Source organism: Xenopus tropicalis, chromosome 3, assembly GCF_000004195.4.
Source record: "Xenopus tropicalis strain Nigerian chromosome 3, UCB_Xtro_10.0, whole genome shotgun sequence".
Taxonomy (NCBI): domain Eukaryota; kingdom Metazoa; phylum Chordata; class Amphibia; order Anura; family Pipidae; genus Xenopus; species Xenopus tropicalis.
The window spans coordinates 9206022-9223000 of record NC_030679.2 but is presented as its reverse complement, the minus strand read 5'-3'; the positions used below and the strand labels follow the sequence as shown (position 1 = coordinate 9223000).

The window sequence follows — 16979 nt, the reverse complement described above, 5'->3', positions numbered from 1 at the left end:
GTCTTTAAGTATTTCCTGTTGCAGTTCAGGTGCAAGCAGACCATTGGGCACCCTAACACCTCTGTAGACAGCATGGTGAGGGCAATGGTTAGTGCATTGGCCAAGCTGCGCGTCCCAGTGCCATGATACCAGGGCACACATTAGCCGCCCTTATCCTGTTAGCTGTTGCCTGGCATGTTGGTTATTTGTGGTCTCAACTGGGATCCCCATGGGGCCATAGTTCAGGTAACATTATGTTTCTCCCAAGTTTTCTAGGAGCTTTAACGTTATTAGATGTGTTCTTACATGGGACTTGGAGCTTTCTGGACCTGCCAAGCTCACTATTTTGGATTTTGCTCCTTCAACCAGTGTCAGAATGAGACGGCAAGGGCCCACCAGAAAGCCTTGGACCATGGGCCCACCAGAAAGCCTTGGACCATGGGCCCACTCTCAGAACATTAATTCCTTCTCTTCTCCCTCAAACTCTTTATTATCCTAGTCATTTTTCTCTACATACTATACTCTCTTCTTCCATCTATCAAGCTTCCTTGACCATGAAATAGACTAAATAGTTAGAAGTAAGAGGGCCCACTGACACCTGGGCCCACCGGGAGTTTTCCTGGTATCCTGGTGGGCCAGTCCGACACCTGGAGCAACAAATTCCTATGGATGGAAATAGTTCTGATTTTCCATTGTCCCCTTCCGGAATAGACCGGTGATCCCCAACCAGTGGCTCCGGGGCAACATGTTGCTCCCCAACCCCTTGGATGTTGCTCTCAGTGCCCCCAAACCAGGGAGTTATTTTTGAATTCCTGACTTGGGGGCAAGTTTTGGTTGAATAAAAACAAGATTTCCTACCAAATAAAGCCCCCTGTAAGCTGATAGTGTGCATAGAGGCCCCTAATAGCCAATCACAGCCCTTATTTGGCTCCTCCATGAATTTTTATGGTGCTTGTGTTGCTCTCCAAGTCTTTTTACATTTTATTGTGGCTCACGAGTAAGAAAGGTTAAGGGCCCCTGGCATAGACTCTTCCTAGGACTGAGACTGCTTTTGTCCAATTGTCAAGTTTTTCATTGGGACATTTGGCCAGTGGACTGGAGGGGGGATTTTGGTTGTAAGTTGAAATTATTGGCCGGCATGTTGGTCTGAGTTATGTTAATCTTTTCTGGTAAAGTTTTTAATTAAAAAAAACATAAAAACCCTACTTACAATTTCATCCTTATCTTCCCACTCTACTTCTGAGAGATCCACGCTGTTATAGTTGGGCTTGGGCCTGAGTTTCTTGCCTTCCTTGTACTGAGAGAGAGAGAACAGATGGAATTAGGGGAATGCTACCAGGGGGGTGTACTCACGGACTTACCCACCCACTCACAAGGGGTGACTGCCAAGGTTTGACTCATGAAACGTTTCCACATGGGTGGGGCTGCCATCGGGGGGGTTTACAGTCAGGGACCCTGTGGCAGAATGGAGCCCTGGGTGAAGCAAAGGTCCCAGGGAATCCCAAGAATCCCCCAACGAGAATGCAGAATTAAATGCCTTCAGCTCTCATCACTGAAGAACAGAAAGCTAAGTGTACACTAGGCAGGCATGGTTCTCAATAGAGCACCACTGGCATTGAGGAGAGTTGTAGTCAGATAACATGTCAGTAACCCACTCACAGTCATGTATAAATAGCGTGTAAATTATGTGTTTGCACCGTTCCCTCCTTTCTGGGAAAGCCAAGGTGTTGTTAAACGCATTACACGGCCTAAGGTCAGGTTTGGCCAATCTGCTCCCTGCCATAAATGAAACCTCGCAGGGTTCATTAGTGTCACGTTCCTGGTGGTGCCCATTCATCAAGCCACCTCTATTGATTTATCTAATCGCTTTTTATTGGCCTGAGAATATATCATAATTCTGTTTTTCCAGGAAGAGCGGCTGGCTGGCACGGGGGTGATATCTCATTAGTCTCTCCCCAGGGACACGGAGGTATTTGCACATCTCTGTAATATCATTATATGGGGGGGTGTCATAAACCTTATCTAAAACGTCTCTCCTGCTCCACCTAGTACCCCATAGCAGGCCCCACAGATGCAAGAGGACCCCCTTCACATCAATCACCCCAAAATCCAATTATATATTATCAGCACCTGAGTAGTTATTGATAGAGTCCCTTAAGGTTAAGGTGGAACACGGGTCACTTACCAGAGGCCGTAGGTCGGGGTGAGAGAGGATATAACCATTGTTTGTGTTCAAGAAGGCATATCCATGGACACCCAGCTGTGGGGCACAAAGGGCAAAGATAAGTGTGAATTACATAACATTTGGATTCAAGGGCTATCCGTACACAGGGTGTTTTGCCCGCTGCTGCCCTCTGGTAGAGGACTGTGTGCCACTGCTAGTGTTAATATATCTTCACTACTATTTTGTGGGTTTTGGGTTGACATCTTCGGTGGGGCTGGGGACCCCCCAATAGAAATGTCACTCCTTGCCCAGCGATTCAGGCACTTACCTTATACCTGGGTGCCAACTTCAGAAGCTCTCTCAAGGGCACATCAGATCCTACTACTCCCAGAAGGATTCCCTCTGATCTCTGTTGGAGAAAAAGAAGAATAAGAAAGGGGACAGTCACTACTGGGGTCACAATAATACCAGTTTCCTTGGCTGACATACAGTCCAAATGAATTGTTATACCATACCCACCCAAATATTACAGTATTGCCCTTGGGCTGACAGAAAGTGAGCCTGCACAACTTATTAGATATCACCAGATTACTTAAATAGAAGTGATCCGCTGATATCATCCTTTCAGGCTCCATTTATTGGTCACTTTAATTGCTGATGTTTCAAGGCGGTGGGTAGCTAGAAGCAGTTTTGTTAGCCATGGCTGGTAATCGCTAGGTGTTCAGTGGGCCGCCCCTGCCCCCCACTCCCCTCCATCCTGCCCAATAGCTCTTTCACCCTGCCTTCTAGCTGATTCTACCTCTCCTTTGCCTTATAGTGTAGCAGCTCCAACCCCAAACGTGCCATAGGCCTGCCCTATCATATGCCCGCCTGTTTTGGTCCCCCTCCAACCTCCATGTCATCGGCCCGTAAGGGGCCCATGAAAAGGCGGCAACCCTAATTATGTTTAAAAGGAACTACTGAATAAAACAGGGGTGGGCAAACTACGGCCCACAGGCCACGTCCGGCCCGTTGGCCTTTTTAATGTGGCCCGCCGACTCCACAGCCCCCTTTAAAGAATTACGGGCCCTGATTGGTTGCGCCCCATGCGTGCACGTGACATCAGTACGCATGGGCGCAACCATATAAAAGTGTTGGGATGCAGCGAGGAGCCGGGGGACAGACGCAGCCGAAGGACAGAGGAAGCAGGCCAAAGCAGGAGCTCGCTAGAGGATGGAGCTGGGGGAGCCGCGGGAAGCTGTAGGTTGCTGGGGAGGTGGGAGATGGAGGATGCTGGGGGGGAGCTGGAGGGAAGATGCTGGGAAGGACGCTGGGGGGAGCTGGAGGTGAGCTGCAGGATGCTAGGGAGTGGAGATGGAGGATGCTGGATGGGATGCTGAGGGGGGGAGCTGGAGGATGCTGGGGGGAGCTGAAGGATCCTGGGGGTGAGCTGGAGGATGTTGGGGAGGATGCTGGGGGGGGAGCTGGAGGATGTTGGGGAGGATGCTGGGGGGAGCTGGAGGATGTTGGGGAGGATGCTGGGGGGGAGCTGGAGGATGCTGGGTGGGAGCTGGAGGATGCTGGGGAGGAGCTGGAGGATGCTGGGGGGGGAGCTGAAGGATGCCGGGGGGAGCTAAGAGGCCCTGTGATTTCTGATGGCGGCCCTGGGCGTAACGCTGGCCCGGCCAGTCTGTAAGTCAATCTGGCCCCTGATTAAAGCTAGTTAGGGGTCATTAATCAACCTGTGGGGGGAGTATTACTCACAGTCTCGTTCTTCTTGCTGAACACCGGCATGGCCACTGTGGTCATTAACAGGAGACTCTGAGCCTGAGAGGCAAACAGCTGGGGAAGGGGGGGGGGGGGCAAACAGAAATATTAGTTGGTAGGTAAAGAGAGGGGTGCTAGTGTTGTGGAGACAGAGACATTAGATGCCTTCCTTAAATAGAGAGGTGCCGGAGACAGCATCTCTGAGGCGCATAATTCCATCAGTAGAATATTAAACAGCAACTGAAGAAAGAACCCCCCCCCCCCCCCCAAAAAAAAAAAAAGAAATGTGCTGCTTATGTACTGGTACCAGTTTAGGCATACACATGGGAACTGGTACAGCAGCTAAGTAATTCCTATGCACACAATGAACTATACCTTCATAAGGAAAACAATATTGTGCACAAAATAAGCTATACCCATTAATAAACAGGATATATTTTCTCCTTTTATGCAGACTGTTCCTCAAAGCTAGAAACGATCAGACACAAAATCGCCGAAAATGACAGCACAACAAACCATAGAAGTGAGTGCGTTACTGTACATGCAGGAACAGCACAGATGGAACGAGAACTCCCACACACCAGATACAGTAGAAGAAGAGCGGTGGGTATTAGTACATAATGGTTCATGCACAGCTTGCCGGGGTATCATTGTTTTGGTGGGAGCTGATAGACAGGAGATGCTACGAATCAGCTCACTGAGAGTGTTTAGGAAGAGGTAGCCCTCTTGGCCACTCCAGTCATCATCAGCCTATTGGCCCAGGTATAGGGCCAAAACAGCAGTCTGTCCAATTTATATCTGGCTGGGGATTAACTAGATATATAGCACGTTGAGCCATACACTCCAGAAGAGTATTGGCCCCTGTTCATAATCGAGGAACCAAGGTTCAAATATGTGACTCTCCAACAGATGGGAACCCCAGCTCCAATACATGGGAACCCCAGCTCCATGCAGCATGCAGCCAATACTTGGAGCTGTAGTTATAAACCACTTTTGGGGCACAGGTTTGCTACCCAACGTGTAACTTGTATCACAACTGAATGGAAGTACAAAATGGTTACAGACTGCACAAACTAACCAACTAGCACCACAGTGACACAGAAGAAGGATCAGATCACAACATCCAAGCACGTGTTACCTCCTCAGACTGGGGCAGCTGATGGCCATGAAATGAAGATGAGGGTTGTGACATGGGATGAGAAAACAGGACGAATTGTCATGAGTAACAGTGACAGGTAAAACAGATAGGAATTACACATAGGAATGTTTCTCTGCTGAGAGGTTGGACATATCTAGAGGACTTGGCGAGAAATTGGATATCACTAGTGGAGTTGGTGAGAGGTTGAACTTTCCTAGTGGAGTTGGTGAGAAAGGTTGGAGATTTCTAAAGGAGTTGGTAAGAGATTAGACATTCCTAGTGGAGTTGGTTAGAAAGGTTGGTGTTTCTAGAGGAGTTGGTAAGAGATTAGACATTCCTAGTGGAGTTGGTTAGAAAGGTTGGACATTTCTAGAGGAGTTGGTAAGAGATTAGACATTCCTAGGGGAGTTGATGAGAGGTTGGACATTAATTGTGGAGTTGGTAAGGGGGTTAGACATTCTTAGAATGGATGAGAGGTTAGACATTCCTAGAGGAGTTGGTTAGAAAGGTTGGACAATTCTAGAGGAGTTGGTAAGAGATTAGACATTTCTAGTGGAGTTGGTGAGAGAGGTTGACATTTCTAGAGGAGTTGGTAAGAGATTAGACATTCCTAGTGGAGTTGGTTAGAAAGGGTGGACATTTCTAGAGGAGTTGGTAAGAGATTAGACATTCCTAGTGGAGTTGGTTAGAAAGGTTGGACATTTCTAGAGGAGTTGGTAAGAGATTAGACATTCCTAGTGGAGTTGATGAGAGGTTGGACATTAATCGTGGAGTTGGTAAGGGGGTTAGACATTCTTAGAATGGATGAGAGGTTAGACATTCCTAGAGGAGTTGGTTAGAAAGGTTGGACATTTCTAGAGGAGTTGGTAAGAGATTAGACATTTCTAGTGGAGTTGGTGAGAGAGGTTGACATTTCTAGAGGAGTTGGTAAGAGATTAGACATTCCTAGTGGAGTTGGTTAGAAAGGTTGGACATTTCTAGAGGAGTTGGTAAGAGATTAGACATTCCTAGTGGAGTTGGTTAGAAAGGTTGGACATTTCTAGAGGAGTTGGTAAGAGATTAGAAATTCCTAGTGTAGTTGATGAGAGGTTGGGCATTAATAGTGGAGTTGGTAAGGGGGTTAGACATTCTTAGAGTGGATGAGAGGTTAGACATTCCTAGTGGAGTTGGTTAGAAAGGTTGTACATTTCTAGAGGAATTGGTAAGAGATTAGACATTCTTAGTGGAGTTGGTGAGAGGTTGTACATTAATAGTGGAGTTGGTAAGGGGGTTGGACATTCTTAGAGTGGATGAGAGGTTAGACATTCCTAGTGGAGTTGGTTAGAAAGGCTGGACATTTCTAGAGGAGTTGGTGAGAGATTAGACATTCCTAGTGGAGTAGGTGAGAGGTTGGACATTAATAGCGGAGTTGGTAAGGGGGTTGGACATTCTTAGAGTGGATGAGAGGTTAGACATTCCTAGAGAAGTTGGTGAGAAGTTGGAGCCATTGAGAGGATGGACATTTTGATATTCACTGTGGCACCATGACATTGAAATGGAGGTTCCAGACACAGGCCAAAGAATAACTGGACATGGACATTGTTATGAGCATTATTATGCTCATGTTACATGTAAGGGTGTATGAGTAAGTCACACCCTGGTGTAGGGACATAGAAGGAGACATAAGGGTAAGTGGCATCTGAAAAATTGAAGTTTTTGTAACACGATCAGGTTGAACCCCACAATGTGGTACTTACAAGGGTAAGTGCTCTACTGAGTAGTTTAAAAATGCTACAAGATATTTATTGGTGAGGGACTGGCCCCAAATAGCCAATTCCTTTGTGCACTCACCGCGCTGTCCATATAGGCCTCTGTCCAGATGATATCATGGTCGTGGTTGATGACCATGGGTCGGCTCAGGACATGTAGATACTCCATTACATTCTCCTGGACATCAGCCAGTGTAGAGATCTGGGTGTAATACCCTGTGAGAAGGGGCAAAACACACAAAAATAAAATATGCAGCACAATGGCAGCAAAAAGAGCTAAACTAAAAGGGGCTGGGGTGTCCATGACCAGACCATTTGTCCACTCACCACATTAGTTCCCCAACATCATGAAAGTGGGACAAGGTGCTAGCAATCTAATTACCTTTGTTGTTGCACGCAATCCATTTCACATTGCTGGAAAACGTCACCTCTCTCCCAATGAGGTAAGTAAACAGCCGCACCTTAGGGGAAAAAAAAAGTCATCACTCAAACCAATAGTATAGATGCCAATACATTGAAGCCACACAGCTGTGAGCACCCAATCAACACCAACCTTTCTGTCAGGGAAGTTGTACTTCTCAAACACCGGCTCATACTCTTCTACGGCACCGTCCGTAATCAGCATGATTGCCTGGTTGCACAGCCCACCCTGGCCTGCTTCCCGAAACTAATGGAGACACACAAAAATAGCTCATAAGAACATCTGGGGGTGAATTGGGGACCCCCTGGGGCTCATGGGTGGGATGTCAATGATACACAGCATCAGAATGGAGAATATCTCACCTCTTTCAAGATTTTAAAGGCTTCAATAAGAGCTTTGTTGACAGTTCCCACGCCTTTGGCATGTAACTCATCCACCAACTGCTTGAAGTGCTGAACCGCAACAAAGGATACAGTAAGAGACAGGTGGGGTGGAATATAAAGCCCCCCAAACTGAGACACAGAAAGAAAAGAGACTGAATAAAGGGAAAAATAAGGGGTACAACAGCCATGGAGCCAATGCACAGACACCATATATAGAAAAAGTGGAGTCATGATATAGACCCCCAGTATATATAGAGAGCTCAGAGACAGGATACAGACCCCCAGTAGATACAGAGAGCTCAGAGATAGAATACTGACCCCCAAGAGGTAGTAAAAGCTCAGAGATAAGAGAGAGACCCCGCCACAGTAGATATAGAGAGCTCAAAGTAAGAATATAGATATAGAGTGCATAGAGATAGGATACAGCCGCCCCCAGTATATATAAAGAGCTCAGAGATAGGATATAGTTTCCCCCCCCAGTAGATACAGAGAGCTCAGAGACAGGATACTGACCGCCAGCAGATACAGAGAGCTCAGAGACAGGATACTGACCCCCAGTAGATACAGAGAGCTCAGAGACAGGATACTGACCCCCAGTAGATACAGAGAGCTCAGAGACAGGATACTGACCCCCAGTAGATACAGAGAGCTCAGAGACAGGATACTGACCCCCAGTAGATACAGAGAGCTCAGAGACAGGATACTGACCCCCAGTAGATACAGAGAGCTCAGAGACAGGATACTGACCCCCAGCAGATACAGAGAGCTCAGAGACAGGATACTGACCCCCAGCAGATACAGAGAGCTCAGAGACAGGATACTGACCCCCATTAGATACAGAGAGCTCAGAGACAGGATACTGACCCCCAGTAGATATGAATAGGTAAGACCAATGACAAGACGTCCCTATTAGGTACAAAACGACTGGAGACAAACCATGGAAACCAGTAGATATAAAAGGAAGAAGTCAGTACACAATCCCCAAGTAGATATAGAAATATTGAGCCGGGACACAAACCCCCAGCAAAGCTTGAACAGACTACAGGACCTATGGGTTATCCAGCTGTCTAAGCAGGTTCATCCAATAATGTTATAATGCTAATAAATGGAATAGGTTTGGTGGGTCTCAAATAGTAAGATCTGATAGCAGAAGCCATTTTCAGACCAAACATATAGGAGATATTTGTAGAATTTTAGGCAAAACATAACAATTACATACACTGTACAGACTGCAAGCTTTTGGCCTGGTGGAGAGGATACATGGAGTCTAAAACTGCCGAAGTTGCTGGAGAAATTGGGTTTCTGCCTTTGGCTTTAATATCACTAAGGTCCTTTCCTTGGCTAAACATTATCTGTCCACAGAATTTAAAAGAACAGTGCCACCAGCTGTTCATTTCGGCCTAGTGTACCCGGCAGAAAACTAAGTTAGCGAGCAGAGGAAAGTCTTGTGATGTTGTGACATAAAGAGAATGACGTAGCAGAGAAGAGCCACGTGAGGTTTCACTGAGCAGAACAACAGCAGTAGATCTCTTAATGGAACTGACAGTAAGAAGCGACAGTTTGGAACAAGGATTTAAAATAAAATGGAAATCTCACCTCTCTGTTATCTCTGTCTGCCTGCACCAGGATCCCCTTGAAACAAGGCTCAATGTAATGGACATAGTCATTGTACTGGGGAAACAAAGAGCAATAACCAATCAGCCAACCTTTGTGCAGGCTCTCAAACCCCAAACACTCATCTTTTAAAAGCCAAACACTAAGGGCGAAGACACACGGGGCGAGTAGTTGCCGCAAATTTTTTAAAAAGTTGCTTCCACTAATTGACACATAGTAACATAGTAAGTAACATAGTAAGTTAGGTTGAAAAAAGACATACGTCCATCACGTTCAACCATAATGCCTATATATAACCTGCCTTACTACTAGTTGATCCAGAGGAAGGCAAAAAACCCATCTGAGGCCTCTCTAATTTGCCGCAGAGGGGAAAAAATTCCTTCCTGACTCCAAGATGGCAATCGGACCAGTCCCTGGGGCAACTTGTACTGAGAGCTATCTCCCCTACCCCTGTATTCCCTCACTTGTACTGAGAGCTATCTCCCATACCCCTGTATTCCCTCACTTGTACTGAGAGCTATCTCCCATACCCCTGTATTCCCTCACTTGTACTGAGAGCTATCCCCCCTACCCCTGTATTCCCTCACTTGTACTGAGAGCTATCTCCCCTACCCCTGTATTCCCTCACTTGTACTGAGAGCTATCTCCCCTACCCCTGTATTCCCTCACTTGTACTGAGAGCTATCTCCCCTACCCCTGTATTCCCTCACTTGTACTGAGAGCTATCTCCCCTACCCCTGTATTCCCTCACTTGTACTGAGAGCTATCTCCCCTACCCCTGTATTCCCTCACTTGTACTGAGAGCTATCTCCCCTACCCCTGTATTCCCTCACTTGTACTGAGAGCTATCCCCCCTACCCCTGTATTCCCTCACTTGTACTGAGAGCTATCTCCCCTACCCCTGTATTCCCTCACTTGTACTGAGAGCTATCTCCCCTACCCCTGTATTCCCTCACTTGTACTGAGAGCTATCTCCCCTATCCCTGTATTCCCTCACTTGTACTGAGAGCTATCTCCCCTACCCCTGTATTCCCTCACTTGTACTGCGAGCTATCCCCCCTACCCCTGTATTCCCTCACTTGTACTGAGAGCTATCCCCCCTACCCCTGTATTCCCTCACTTGTACTGAGAGCTATCCCCCCTACCCCTGTATTCCCTCACTTGTACTGAGAGCTATCCCCCCTACCCCTGTATTCCCTCACTTGTACTGAGAGCTATCTCCCATACCCCTGTATTCCCTCACTTGTACTGAGAGCTATCCCCCCTACCCCTGTATTCCCTCACTTGTACTGAGAGCTATCCCCCCTACCCCTGTATTCCCTCACTTGTACTGAGAGCTATCTCCCCTACCCCTGTATTCCCTCACTTGTACTGAGAGCTATCCCCCCTACCCCTGTATTCCCTCACTTGTACTGAGAGCTATCTCCCCTACCCCTGTATTCCCTCACTTGTACTGAGAGCTATCCCCCCTACCCCTGTATTCCCTCACTTGTACTGAGAGCTATCCCCCCTACCCCTGTATTCCCTCACTTGTACTGAGAGCTATCCCCCCTACCCCTGTATTCCCTCACTTGTACTGAGAGCTATCCCCCCTACCCCTGTATTCCCTCACTTGTACTGAGAGCTATCTCCCCTACCCCTGTATTCCCTCACTTGTACTGAGAGCTATCTCCCCTACCCCTGTATTCCCTCACTTGTACTGAGAGCTATCCCCCCTACCCCTGTATTCCCTCACTTGTACTGAGAGCTATCTCCCCTACCCCTGTATTCCCTCACTTGTACTGAGAGCTATCCCCCCTACCCCTGTATTCCCTCACTTGTACTGAGAGCTATCCCCCCTACCCCTGTATTCCCTCACTTGTACTGAGAGCTATCTCCCCTACCCCTGTATTCCCTCATTTGTACTGAGAGCTATCCCCCCTACCCCTGTATTCCCTCACTTGTACTGAGAGCTATCCCCCCTACCCCTGTATTCCCTCACTTGTACTGAGAGCTATCCCCCCTACCCCTGTATTCCCTCACTTGTACTGAAAGCTATCTCCCATACCCCTGTATTCCCTCACTTGTACTGAGAGCTATCCCCCTACCCCTGTATTCCCTCACTTGTACTGAAAGCTATCCCCCCTACCCCTGTATTCCCTCACTTGTACTGAGAGCTATCCCCCCTACCCCTGTATTCCCTCACTTGTACTGAGAGCTATCCCCCTACCCCTGTATTCCCTCACTTGTACTGAGAGCTATCCCCCTACCCCTGTATTCCCTCACTTGTACTGAAAGCTATCTCCCCTACCCCTGTATTCCCTCACTTGTACTGAGAGCTATCCCCCTACCCCTGTATTCCCTCACTTGTACTGAGAGCTATCTCCCATACCCCTGTATTCCCTCACTTGTACTGAGAGCTATCTCCCCTACCCCTGTATTCCCTCACTTGTACTGAGAGCTATCCCCCCTACCCCTGTATTCCCTCACTTGTACTGAGAGCTATCCCCCCTACCCCTGTATTCCCTCACTTGTACTGAGAGCTATCTCCCCTACCCCTGTATTCCCTCACTTGTACTGAGAGCTATCCCCCCTACCCCTGTATTCCCTCACTTGTACTGAGAGCTATCTCCCATACCCCTGTATTCCCTCACTTGTACTGAGAGCTATCTCCCCTACCCCTGTATTCCCTCACTTGTACTGAGAGCTATCTTCCCTACCCCTGTATTCCCTCACTTGTACTGAGAGCTATCCCCCCTACCCCTGTATTCCCTCACTTGTACTGAGAGCTATCCCCCCTACCCCTGTATTCCCTCTCTTGTAGTGAGAGCTATCTCCCCTACCCCTGTATTCCCTCACTTGTACTGAGAGCTATCTCCCCTACCCCTGTATTCCCTCACTTGTACTGAGAGCTATCTCCCATACCCCTGTATTCCCTCACTTGTACTGAGAGCTATCCCCCTACCCCTGTATTCCCTCACTTGTACTGAGAGCTATCTCCCATACCCTGTATTCCCTCACTTGTACTGAGAGCTATCCCCCCTACCCCTGTATTCCCTCACTTGTACTGAGAGCTATCCCCCCTACCCCTGTATTCCCTCACTTGTACTGAAAGCTATCTCCCATACCCCTGTATTCCCTCACTTGTACTGAGAGCTATCTCCCCTACCCCTGTATTCCCTCACTTGTACTGAGAGCTATCTCCCCTACCCCTGTATTCCCTCACTTGTACTGAGAGCTATCTCCCATACCCCTGTATTCCCTCACTTGTACTGAGAGCTATCCCCCCTACCCCTGTATTCCCTCACTTGTACTGAGAGCTATCTCCCATACCCCTGTATTCCCTCACTTGTACTGAGAGCTATCCCCCCTACCCCTGTATTCCCTCACTTGTACTGAGAGCTATCTCCCCTACCCCTGTATTCCCTCACTTGTACTGAGAGCTATCCCCCCTACCCCTGTATTCCCTCACTTGTACTGAGAGCTATCTCCCATACCCCTGTATTCCCTCACTTGTACTGAGAGCTATCTCCCCTACCCCTGTATTCCCTCACTTGTACTGAGAGCTATCCCCCCTACCCCTGTATTCCCTCACTTGTACCGAGAGCTATCTCCCTACCCCTGTATTCCCTCACTTGTACTGAGAGCTATCCCCCCTACCCCTGTATTCCCTCACTTGTACTGAGAGCTATCCCCCCTACCCCTGTATTCCCTCACTTGTACCGAGAGCTATCTCCCCTACCCCTGTATTCCCTCACTTGTACTGAGAGCTATCTCCCCTACCCCTGTATTCCCTCACTTGTACTGAAAGCTATCTCCCATACCCCTGTATTCCCTCACTTGTACTGAGAGCTATCTCCCCTACCCCTGTATTCCCTCACTTGTACTGAGAGCTATCTCCCCTACCCCTGTATTCCCTCACTTGTACTGAGAGCTATCTCCCCTACCCCTGTATTCCCTCACTTGTACTGAGAGCTATCTCCCATACCCCTGTATTCCCTCACTTGTACTGAGAGCTATCCCCCCTACCCCTGTATTCCCTCACTTGTACTGAGAGCTATCTCCCATACCCCTGTATTCCCTCACTTGTACTGAGAGCTATCCCCCCTACCCCTGTATTCCCTCACTTGTACTGAGAGCTATCCCCCTACCCCTGTATTCCCTCACTTGTACTGAAAGCTATCTCCCCTACCCCTGTATTCCCTCACTTGTACTGAGAGCTATCTCCCATACCCCTGTATTCCCTCACTTGTACTGAGAGCTATCCCCCCTACCCCTGTATTCCCTCACTTGTACTGAGAGCTATCCCCCCTACCCCTGTATTCCCTCACTTGTACTGAAAGCTATCTCCCATACCCCTGTATTCCCTCACTTGTACTGAGAGCTATCCCCCCTACCCCTGTATTCCCTCACTTGTACTGAGAGCTATCTCCCCTACCCCTGTATTCCCTCACTTGTACTGAGAGCTATCTCCCCTACCCCTGTATTCCCTCACTTGTACTGAGAGCTATCTCCCATACCCCTGTATTCCCTCACTTGTACTGAAAGCTATCCCCCCTACCCCTGTATTCCCTCACTTGTACTGAGAGCTATCTCCCATACCCCTGTATTCCCTCACTTGTACTGAGAGCTATCCCCCCTACCCCTGTATTCCCTCACTTGTACTGAGAGCTATCCCCCCTACCCCTGTATTCCCTCACTTGTACTGAGAGCTATCTTCCCTACCCCTGTATTCCCTCACTTGTACTGAGAGCTATCCCCCTACCCTGTATTCCCTCACTTGTACTGAGAGCTATCCCCCCTACCCCTGTATTCCCTCTCTTGTAGTGAGAGCTATCTCCCCTACCCCTGTATTCCCTCACTTGTACTGAGAGCTATCTCCCCTACCCCTGTATTCCCTCACTTGTACTGAGAGCTATCTCCCATACCCCTGTATTCCCTCACTTGTACTGAGAGCTATCCCCCCTACCCCTGTATTCCCTCACTTGTACTGAGAGCTATCTCCCATACCCCTGTATTCCCTCACTTGTACTGAGAGCTATCCCCCCTACCCCTGTATTCCCTCACTTGTACTGAGAGCTATCCCCCTACCCCTGTATTCCCTCACTTGTACTGAAAGCTATCTCCCATACCCCTGTATTCCCTCACTTGTACTGAGAGCTATCTCCCTACCCTGTATTCCCTCACTTGTACTGAGAGCTATCTCCCCTACCCCTGTATTCCCTCACTTGTACTGAGAGCTATCTCCCCTACCCCTGTATTCCCTCACTTGTACTGAGAGCTATCTCCCATACCCCTGTATTCCCTCACTTGTACTGAGAGCTATCCCCCCTTCCCCTGTATTCCCTCACTTGTACTGAGAGCTATCTCCCATACCCCTGTATTCCCTCACTTGTACTGAGAGCTATCCCCCCTACCCCTGTATTCCCTCACTTGTACTGAGAGCTATCTCCCCTACCCCTGTATTCCCTCACTTGTACTGAGAGCTATCCCCCCTACCCCTGTATTCCCTCACTTGTACCGAGAGCTATCTCCCTACCCCTGTATTCCCTCACTTGTACTGAGAGCTATCCCCCCTACCCCTGTATTCCCTCACTTGTACTGAGAGCTATCCCCCCTACCCCTGTATTCCCTCACTTGTACTGAGAGCTATCCCCCCTACCCCTGTATTCCCTCACTTGTACTGAGAGCTATCTCCCATAACCCTGTATTCCCTCACTTGTACTGAGAGCTATCCCCCCTACCCCTGTATTCCCTCACTTGTACTGAGAGCTATCCCCCCTACCCCCTGTATTCCCTCACTTGTACTGAGAGCTATCCCCCCTACCCCTGTATTCCCTCACTTGTACTGAGAGCTATCTCCCATAACCCTGTATTCCCTCACTTGTACTGAGAGCTATCTCCCATACCCCTGTATTCCCTCACTTGTACTGAGAGCTATCCCCCCTACCCCTGTATTCCCTCACTTGTACTGAGAGCTATCTCCCATACCCCTGTATTCCCTCACTTGCTAAATACCCACCCAGCCCCTTAAAGCTATATAATGTATCAGCCAGTACAACTGATTCGGGGGGGAATCCCACACCCTCACAGCTCTCACAGTAACAAATATTTTCCGAATATTTAAACGGAACCTCCCTTCTTCTAAACGGAGTGGGTGCCCTCGTGCCCGTTGGAAGGCCCTACTGGTAAATAAAACATTAGAGAGGTTATTATATGATCCCCTTATATATTTATACATAGTTATCATGTCCCCCCTTAAGCGCCTCTTCCCCAGTGTAAACAAACCCAACTGGGCCAGTCTTTCCCCATAACTGAGACTTCCCATACCCTTTACCAGCTTAGTTGCCCTTCTCTGGACCCTCTCTAACTCAATAATGTCCCGTTTGAGCACTGGAGACCAGAACTGAACAGCATATTCTAGATGGGGCCTTACCAGCGCTCTGTAAAGGGGAAGAATAACCCCCTCCTCCCGTGAATCTATACCCCATTTAATACAGCTCAGAACCCTGTTTGCCCTTGCCCCTGCTGCCTGGCATTGCTTGCTACAGCCAAGTTTATTATCTACAAGGACTCCAAGGTCGATTGGTCTCAACTTTTAAAAGTCGCAATGACTAATTGCCCCATGTACCTTCGTCCTAAATGACTACAGATCTAGTCACAGTAGAGCAGACAGTAGAGCATTAACACGGAACGCAGACCGGAAACTTCAAACCGGCAAGTCTAGCACCACTGAATCCAATGCAAATGAATTATTGGGAATATTATTTAGGAAAACATGATGGGGGAGACATTTATCTGTGTCTTGAATGAGACTCACGGCGATGATATTCACAAAATCGTTTTCCCCCAGTGTATCTAGTAAGGTGCTGATGGTGTGCTTGGCGATGGTCATTCTTAGGCCCTTCATGCTGCCGCTGATGTCCACCACAATGACGATATCCTTGGGTGAGGTGGCCGCCTGGATGTACCTTTAATAGGAGGGAATGTGGGAGACTCAAACTAATGTGTGGGCTGTGGGAGTGAGCAAGAAGGAAAACAACCCCCTGCTTCCATTGGCTGATACTTTTATGCGCCTTGTTTTGTTTTCTAAGTCATTCTATAAATAATGTACCTTCACTGGGCAGAGTCTCAATGGTATAGTCCTATACAGAGGGGGAAAATGTACATTCATATAGTACAGGTATGGGATCCCTTATCCGGAAACCGGTTATCCAGAAAGCTCTGAATTATGGAAAGCCCATCTACCATAGACTCCATTTTAATCAAATTATTCAGAATTTTAAAACTGATTTGCTTTTTCTCTGTAATAATAAAAAAGTACCTGTACTTGATCCCAACTAAGATATAATTACCCCTTATTGGGGGCAGAACAGCCCTATTGGGTTTATTTAATGGTTAAATGATTCCCTTTTATCTGTAATAATAAAACAGTACCTGTACTTGATCCCAACTAAGATATAATTACCCCTTATTGGGGCAGAACAGCCCTATTGGGTTTATTTCATGGTTAAATGATTCCCTTTTCTCTGTAATAATAAAACAGTACCTGTACTTGATCCCAACTAAGATATAATTACCCCTTATTGGGGCAGAACAGCCCTATTGGGTTTATTTCATGGTTAAATGATTCCCTTTTCTCTGTAATAATAAAACAGTACCTGTACTTGATCCCAACTAAGATATAATTACCCCTTATTGGGGGCAGAACAGCCCTATTGGGTTTATTTAATGGTTAAATGATTCTCTTTTCTCTGTAATAATAAAACAGTACCTGTACTTGATCCCAACTAAGATATAATTACCC

The 16979-nt window shown here is 47.7% G+C and overlaps 1 protein-coding gene across 6 annotated transcripts in view; it reads right to left on the bottom strand.

The window, feature by feature from the left end:
* cacna2d4 (calcium channel, voltage-dependent, alpha 2/delta subunit 4) overlaps positions 1 to 16979 on the bottom strand; it is a 104324-nt gene that overhangs the window by 67962 nt on the left and 19383 nt on the right. For 3 of the 6 annotated variants that reach the window (XM_031898604.1, XM_031898606.1, XM_031898607.1), the window contains exons 8-18: positions 15993 to 16143; positions 9176 to 9250; positions 7559 to 7648; positions 7329 to 7442; positions 7158 to 7236; positions 6858 to 6991; positions 5028 to 5045; positions 3887 to 3964; positions 2472 to 2552; positions 2165 to 2239; positions 1190 to 1276 (exon numbers count right to left, since the gene is read on the bottom strand). In XM_031898604.1, coding sequence (XP_031754464.1) covers positions 1190 to 1276; positions 2165 to 2239; positions 2472 to 2552; positions 3887 to 3964; positions 5028 to 5045; positions 6858 to 6991; positions 7158 to 7236; positions 7329 to 7442; positions 7559 to 7648; positions 9176 to 9250; positions 15993 to 16143 — 982 coding nt within the window. The remainder of the gene's footprint in view (positions 1 to 1189; positions 1277 to 2164; positions 2240 to 2471; positions 2553 to 3886; positions 3965 to 5027; positions 5046 to 6857; positions 6992 to 7157; positions 7237 to 7328; positions 7443 to 7558; positions 7649 to 9175; positions 9251 to 15992; positions 16144 to 16979) is intronic. The other 3 variants (XM_031898605.1, XM_031898608.1, XM_031898609.1) reach the window with 2 other exon arrangements.